Genomic DNA, 8,600 nt, shown 5'->3' with positions numbered 1-8,600 from the left:
ATACATACAGGGGAACAACCCTATTTATGTATATATGGTGCAATTGAGTCTTATAAAGACTTGCTATGGGATGCTGAGGAGCTGGAATGCTCCTCAGTTGCAGCTACTTGAGCTTTGACTTTGTCTTAGCTGTATGAAAGAATGTTTCTGTTCACTGTTTTACTTTCTAATCCACAGCACTTCTCTTCGAAGGGGTTTAAGAATGATGCAGGAGATGGCAGAATGGCCCTGCAGTCCTTTTTCTGCACAGAGGACTAGAGACTCACAGGTAATTTTTTTAGATGAAGGGAAGTATTTATCTTAAGAGTTTCTCATTTTAGTTATGGATAAACACTTGAAGAAAAAAAAAAACCCAGGCCCTGGCTGTTGGCTCTCAGACACTCTAGTTTGTTACTTTGATTTTGGAATGTCTTGGTAAAGTTGCAGACTATACTTTACAGGTGTGGGGAAATACATGTGACTTCTTTGCCATCAAAGAAACATCTCCTACTTGAGACACTACAAATACTCTAAGAAATATGTCCCTCTAGCAACATCTGTACAATAAACAACAAGCCAATAGGCAGGAGCAAATGGCATTGAATATGGTACAGAGTAAAGACAAATGTGCTGATGGCCATCTGTAGAGCATGTTTGAATAAACTGAGTTTTTATTGAAAATCAAGTTTTAGCCTGTGGAAGAAGTTCACTCAGCATAATCTCAAGTTTTATCAAGCCTTGTCTTGTGTTTACATCAAATAGTAATATGAACACAGTTTGTAAAAGAAGGTTATGTGTTTATATTTTGTCACTGTAAAACAGTGAAGCCCCCAGACTGTCAGCTGGCAGCAAACCAAGTGCTTTATCTCTGTTGTACTCCAGCTGTAATTTTTTTAATGCACAAATACATGGTGAAAAAAGTGCTGCACTTGTTTTGCAACATTTGTGTCTGGTTAGTGATATCAAAGGTAAGTTGTGGCCCATACAGCCTACAAACTTTTACAATGGTTAAAGTTCACAGAGAAAAGGTATTATATGAAATTTAGTGTTTATTAGTAATTTTTAATTTTTTCAGTTTTACTCACTTAATTACTACTTACTACTTTATGGAGTTTTTAATATTTGGCCAAATATCAAAATTTCTGATGTTACCAGTGTAGAATAGACTTTAATGAGGAAAGGGTGGGTGATTAATACAGGACTGCCTTCACAAGGGGAAGTGTAACACTAAATATTTAAATCAAACAGCTTCGTCTTTAAAAGAAGCTTGTGCAAATAGCTCATAGCTCATTCTCCTGAAAAAATGCATTCAGGTGTTCCAGAAGCTGAGCAGAATGCAAATCAAAAATACAAAATCTCACAACCCAAAACATCTTGAAAACCTTGGAAGAATTTGGGAAAGTCATGTATTAAAGTGCATTACAAGAGGTTTGTAGTGAGAGGGCAAGGGGGAATGGATTCAAACTGAGGCTGCTGAGATACTGGAGTGGGTCCCCCAGAGAAGCTGTGGCTGCCCCATCCCTGGCACTGACAGGGCTTGGAGCAACCTGGGATAGTGGAAGGTGTCCCAGCCCAGGGCAGGGAAGAAGATGAACTTTAATGTCCATTGGAACCCAGGCCATTCTGTGAGAAAATGGTGCTACATTAAAAATTGCTAAAAAAAAAAATGGAAATCCAAACATAAACTTGAAGGGTTCAGGAACTCTCTATTCTTACAGATTTTGGCTCTGATTTTAAAGACAAACCATAATTCTTTTGTGGTTTGTCTAAGTGCAGACTCATTCTTACTCCTTTTTGTGAGAAAGGTACTTAGAACATAGGCCAAATGTATCAGACCCATCAGACCCAGAAGTCAGAATGATATTTTCATTTTAAGTAGTAACCATGGACAAATGAACACAGTTTTCCTTTTTTATTTGAGACACTTAGCAAAAATGCTGAAATATCAAACATTTCCTCAGTAGCTACAATATTGCCACTATGTACAAAATATTTGATAAATGTAGTACACATATAAAAATACAGTATGCATTACATATATACAGTACAATGTGCAAAACATATGGCATTCAAACATATGGAATTGATTTTAGGGGTGCAAACAGCAAATACAAAGGCATCATGGTTCTAGAAAGGCAATACATAAACTGACGCCCTGATTGCCATAATTTGCATTTAGTAAAGTAGTGCTTAAATGAAGAGGGCCCCAGAGATGGGTGTTTATCTTCTTCTTTTCACAAAATGAGATGCTAAGACATAATTATGACTATGAAAATAAGAAGAGAAACACCTACTTGGGTTAGCGTTATTTCTACTGCAAGCAGTACTGTGAAGAAAATCCTATCTGGAAAAAAAGCCTGTGCTATTAGTTACTACAAATTTCTCAAACAACAAAAACAAATCTGTACTGTTAAACATCAAAAACAGCTTTGAAAATATCTACATCCTTAATTTTAAAAAAAGTACAGATAACACTTCTGGGGACTTAATTTCCTATGTTTTAAAATACAAAGTGCCTCCTTTGGCAATATAAATGGCAATGCTTTGGTTCCTATTTAAATTTTTATATTATTATAATTTATTTTAGGCTGTCTTTTGAATATCTGAGCTGTATAATTTTATAAAAATAGTGTGATTATATAGTTATTAACCATTCCCTGCTGTTTTTTGAGAATTTGCTCTCATAGCTAGAATGGCTTTTTTTGGCTAGATTTCTACAAATACATTTATGCACTTTTAACTTAAAAACACTTTCTATTCAGTATTGGACACATACAGAATGATGTAAGTGTCTCTTTTTTGCACTTTATTCCTAGCAAACTGGTGTAAAAGGAATATTTGAGATTATTTCAGGTTTTAGTGAATGCTCTTTATTGGCCATATATACACTATATGTAACTCAATTCCATGGATCTCACATGAAATACCTTCTGGGGTACGGTCTAGAAGTCCCTGAAAGGTGATTTCATACACCACAATACAAAGAGTTTCAACAGAACATTTGCTAGAGATAAGTGGAAGATTTTTTTCCAGTTTTAACAGAGTTTGCTTTAAGTTTATAATACACTTAAGATGCCATCCAAATAATAATTGTTTACATTGGTGAACTTTCCTGTGTTTTGATTACATAATGCCCTTCCAGTTCAATGTATCCTGTAATTGCAGTTTCTCTGCCTTGAAAATAGTTCAGCAGCTTGTACTTGGTGTTCTGATTACAGTGCCTACACTTTTGAGGCATCTGAATGTTTGAGATTATGTAACAGAAAAAGTTTAATATTGACACTTCTCTTTGGATCACCATCTTCTCTGAACATGACTCTTGTTTGTGAATTTAGAAATACCTGGGAAATAAATGTCAGTATTAAGTAGTGATCATTTCTAAAAGCTGTGGCCTCAGCTTTTTAAAGTTCTGATTCTGCAGGTCTGCAAGCCCACATTGCTGGATTACACTGTAAATTTCTGTAGAGAACAACTGCCATAAATTAATTTTATTGTCAGAGAGAGTATGACAATGCTTTTTTAACTATTTCTAATGTTAAACAAAATTTTACCTGTAAACTTCCTTGCTGTAACTGATGCTGAAGGGCACTAAAGTGTGCAGCAAATTCCATTTTCCTACTGAACACAGGATGTGACTCCTCTTGAGTAACACCAGCCTAGGAAAACATTGTCTGAGCTCTCTCTGTCTAGATGTGTAAACAACCAACTTTTGATTTTCATACTGATTAAAAGGTAATCTTAATTATTTTGAAGGACCCACTAACACCACATTTGATAGGATGCATTCTGTTAGTATACTGCAGCCATTAAATGGCAAATTTAGTGCCAATGCATTCCTTTGCAACTGTTCTCTTAATGAGAAAGATTCAGTTCTGTACAGTCAAACTGCACAGTCACGATTAAATTTCTAAGATGTATTTGTGCTACAAAAATTTTCATGTAAAACATGCACACACAAAAGTCTAAGCAAAACCTATTTCTGCCATAAACAGGCATATACAACTATGGCGAACATATCACATTTCAGAACAAAGTCTAAAGCAAACCATTTTATAGAAGGTTTAATACACAATTCTGAAATGTACAGAAAAATAATCACACATTCCCTACACTAGAATATTTGTACTTCAGAAACTAAAATGATCCCTTAATTTTAATTTTTTTCAAATAGACGTTCAGAGCAGAAAGCTATACCGTACTGATAACAAGACATCTCAACTGTTTGGGTTTATTTCTGCACAAAGATTCCTATGGATTAATTAACATTCTACACTGCCAATAACGGTAATTTTGTAGCAAGATGACTTTGCCAGTTTCAAGCTGTATTTACATGCACATCAAAAATTACAGTACAGTTGCTCTAGGTTAATTTGTCTTCTAAAAATTAATTTACTTGCCTCTCATTTAATCAGGAGGCAGGGTCAAAAAGGGATAACTCTAACCACACATATATTGTATGATGTCTGGTGTATCACACATAATAAACTGACAGTACTGCAGAACACTAAATTTCATTCAGAGTTGTTCCTATCAGACTAAGAGTCCTTAATTCTTATTCTCGTAACAGCCGAGGGCACTTTGTATCTCAGAGTATCAGCTCCCAAGATAGGATGATGAACAGGAATGCAAAAAGTTGAATGTGAAGTGTTCACTGTTATTGAAAAGTCGTATACCATCAAAGCTTAAGGCAGACAGTCCATATGTAATATTGTACTCAAGTATTGTAGGCACAGCAAGAAGGAATAAGGAATTATGTCTTTCAACTGTGGGTAGTGAAAATCTCCAAAGATTGTTTTCTTGTACTTAGTTTCATATTACAGTAATTCTTGGCCAGTAAAACCACTGAAGATACATAATGATTTAAAGTGCTGTAATTGATATGATGCAAACATATGGTATCAGTTCAAACCCTGGATCAATCATGCAATCCATTATTTTATCTGAAGTCAATAGAACTCTGTCATATCAGTAAACCAGAGTGCATTATATCTGGAGATGCAAATTTTCAGTTAATTCCATAACATTTTCTGACAAAAGTATTTGTTTGATGCTAACATGATTGTGTTGTGTTTTAATTTTTGAAAAATGTAGTGAGGGTTGCTAAGTGGATAACAGCTACTTACTCTTTTCAGTATTTCTTTGATACGTATCATTATTTGAAGAAGTAGGCAAAAGCTGTGGGGCATTTTTTCATTCAATCCTACAAAACTTTATTTTTGAAACTTGTTGGTGAGGAAAGAACCATGCAATGAGATCAGTTTTCAGACTAGAAAACATACAATATTCCCGCATTTCAGGAAATGCGGAGTGTTTCCTTTTATGTTAATTTAGGAATTCCCTAATAGGAAATTCCAATTTTGTGTTTGATTATTAGCCTCCATGATCTATGGCAACATTTAACAGCTATTACCTGAGAGACAACCATAGAATGTCAAAGTACATTAGTTCAACTTGATTTTTTTGTTTTTCTAACTGCTTTCAAAATAGACTCTGAAAACAACAATTAAGGGCTTTAAAACAACAAAAAAATACTCATGTGCTGTGCTGTGAGGTAAGAGCTTAATTTTTGCTATTCTCTGTTTCAGATATGCAATATGCCTTCTTATCACAAACAGTACATTCTGATCCTGGTGTTTAGGGTTTGTACTGAGCAGCTTCTCTATTGGTTTCCCTGATCTAATGTAGTGGCAGACAAAGCTGTTCAACAGACAAAGTGTTCATTAAGAAATTATGGTTGTCCTATCAGCACTGTCCCCTGCAACTTGATCTCATCCTACAAACATCTTTTATTGAGGGCATTGGGACTATTCTTGCATAGATGCCTGCAGGATTGAAGTGTACAATACTATTAATTAAACTTTTCTACTTCCTCAAACTTTTCTAGTATGCTGAGATACTGGATTCAATGATCTAACAAATATCCTCAAACACAAAGCAAAACAGGATATTTACTTCTATTATAATAATCTCTTGTTTGAAGACCACTGTGTTCCCCTCTGTTCACAAAAATAAGCTATATAAAGTTAAAAGAGTATACAAATAACTGTCTGATATACACATTAAAACCTAGCTATTAAATCCAGAGCATTGCTATAGAAAATTCAGTGTTCTCAGTATTACCTGGCATTAGCTACAGTGGATTTCTTGCAGTTACACTTAATATCCCTTTGGACGCAGTTAAATTCCTCCCTCATGATTAAAGAATGGGGGAAGTGTTTTAAAATCCACAAAAGCAAAATATAAAAACAATTTGAACAAATTAAGAGACTAGATATATGTAATTTCACTGAACCAGCCAGTGCTTCTATTTGCCTTTGCCCTCACAATTAGTTCTGAACCTGGCTCAGGCTTTCCACAGGAACAATGAAGTGCAGTGATACCTCCCCTCCCCCAGACATTTGCTCACTGGGTCAATACAGAGAACTGACATCACACTCTAAGTTTAGTGATGTTGTGTTGCTCATTTAAGCATAACAAAGTCAGAGATGTAACATCTTTCTTAGATATTTGTGATACATTTACCTTGGGGTACTTTTAATCACGAAGTACAATCATCCTTTCTTGACTTGTGAAATACAGCTTTCAGAGGGCCCTGATCTGCATTACTGATAGGTGCATAAAGTGATTCACTGTTGTAAACTTGAAAATCAATAAGGAATTAGCTTCAAGCATTTGTTCTTCCAAACATTACTGTCTTAGTTTATGTTAACTGCAATCAGAATGGTATAATAATGGACCTCTGCTGTAGAGAGACTCGCAGGTTGTGTTCTCATTGGCTGTAGCTTAATCCCAGTGCAACTGTAGATCTTGTGGATCCAGAAAGTCAGTGGAAAACACGCTTGGGGCAGCAGAACTGAGAGGGGTGAGTCCAGATGAGGAGCTGGGCATTGTAATGTCCAGCCATTCCATATTGTCCAAATTTGTATCGGGAAGGTCAAGAGACAGACAAGAATTATTAGTAGTAAACTGTGGGTCAGATGTTTCCATGGGTGAATGAGAGTGATCTAAAATGCTGGAGTGATTAAGCAGATCATTCTGGAGGTCTTCAATTAAAGAAAATGATTCTCTGTCCTCATTACTGCTTGTCAGTTGAGGAATTTCATTACCTGATGGTAAAGTTCCATCCAAGAGGGCTTCAAGTTGGTTTTCCAAACTTATAGACAAGCTGGTTGTTGGTTCTAAGGACACAGGAGGAGGGGCCATTTGGATCTGCGGAGGTGGACGGGATATCACTGTGTTCACTGGCATTGTAGTGATGTTGGCTGTTACTGGTCTCATTTTAGATATGGGAGATGGTTCTTCCTTTATTGGAAGGGAAATCTCTGTAATAAAAAAACCCCACTGTTGAATTCAAACAGATAATGACATAATATCCTCATACTTAGAACTTCCAGCCCACTTCGGGATGCATCCACAGTGAATTAAGCGCAGTAACAGTCACTTTGCTGCTCCACTCATATTCACATCCATCAGACTCTGGCATGGCCTCCATGAACAATAGAGTATTTTAAGCAAGTCCCAGAGTTCTGCTTTCAGTGACAGCTCAGCAAATTAGCATGAGTATTGATGAAAATGGAATGTATCTCTAGATGTTACCTTAACCTCCTTCATGTTTACAGTTCTTCTCATTAACTGCAATAATTATGGAACCATCCCATTTCCTTGCATAGAACCAATTTTCAGTTTCATCCCTGTTTACTACTGTTCACATTGGTTAATTAAGAGTCCATGAGATGAAATGATGTGATTAAGAAGCATTTATTCCCAATTCCAGAATCTAAAACTACACTTCTGTCAAGAAGTTCCATGTAAGACAGTGGCAGTAACAATAAGGGGAAATAAAGCCTAAGTTCCAATTTATTCTTAGATGTGAATGAAGCCCAAAAACAAGACAGATAAATATGCAAATAAATCCTCTAGCACAAGTGATATTCCTAGCAGAAAAAATATACCTGACAATGTATTTTGTGCTGGTTTTCCAAGCAAAAACCCACAGCCTTCTCACTCTCCTGAAGTACATTAGTAAACAAAACATTTTTCAGTGCAGAGCTTACCTACATTATATGCAACAGCCCTGAATGCTTTACTTTGTTTTTTCATAAAGATGATCATTAATTTAGCTTGAGTTGTTGAGTACTCAAGTTACTTATCTCAGTCTACTCACATTTTCTGCAGGTGACCTTGCAATTTGATTTGAAAAAGAAAAAAATACTCTGATGTTTAGAATATGGCTGAAGTCTTCCAATAGCCTAGAACCAGCCCCTCTGCCCTGGCATTCCCTCCTGTCAAGATCCTTATATGACAGCAGTTACAAACCGTTCCCTTAATTGAATCGCTTGGCACCACAACATATCTCACTATTGCAATGGCTTCTTAGGCTACTAAGCCTCATTATGGCTGAAAGCCTCCTTCTTTTATTGCTGAGCTACTCTGTTTATTACTTTATATCAATGCCTTTCTGATGGCTCCCTTGTTTTAACTGACATAAAGTTGTTATTCATTAATGTCTCCATGTAGTTCATGTACACTTTTCCCAGTAATGTATCTCTGATGCTTATAGTTGATAACACATGGTTATATTTAATGAAATTTTACTATCAACATGCTTTAACTCTTACCTT

At 35.9% G+C, this 8,600-nt stretch overlaps 1 protein-coding gene across 6 annotated transcripts in view; it reads right to left on the bottom strand.

Annotated features, from left to right (window-relative positions):
* Positions 1–1,872: 1,872 nt before the first annotated feature.
* MRTFB (myocardin related transcription factor B) overlaps positions 1,873–8,600 on the bottom strand; it is a 66,832-nt gene continuing 60,104 nt past the window's right edge. For all 6 annotated transcript variants that reach the window (XM_084216869.1, XM_084216873.1, XM_084216874.1 and 3 more), the window contains one exon: positions 1,873–7,301. In XM_084216869.1, coding sequence (XP_084072995.1) covers positions 6,763–7,301 — 539 coding nt within the window. In that variant the 3' untranslated portion in view covers positions 1,873–6,762. The remainder of the gene's footprint in view (positions 7,302–8,600) is intronic.

This window comes from Fringilla coelebs (genome assembly GCF_963513975.1).
Source record: "Fringilla coelebs genome assembly, chromosome: 16".
In the NCBI taxonomy this organism is placed as follows: Eukaryota; Metazoa; Chordata; class Aves; order Passeriformes; family Fringillidae; genus Fringilla; species Fringilla coelebs.
The sequence above is the reverse complement of the archived record's forward strand: the minus strand, read 5'-3'. Positions and strand labels throughout refer to the sequence as shown.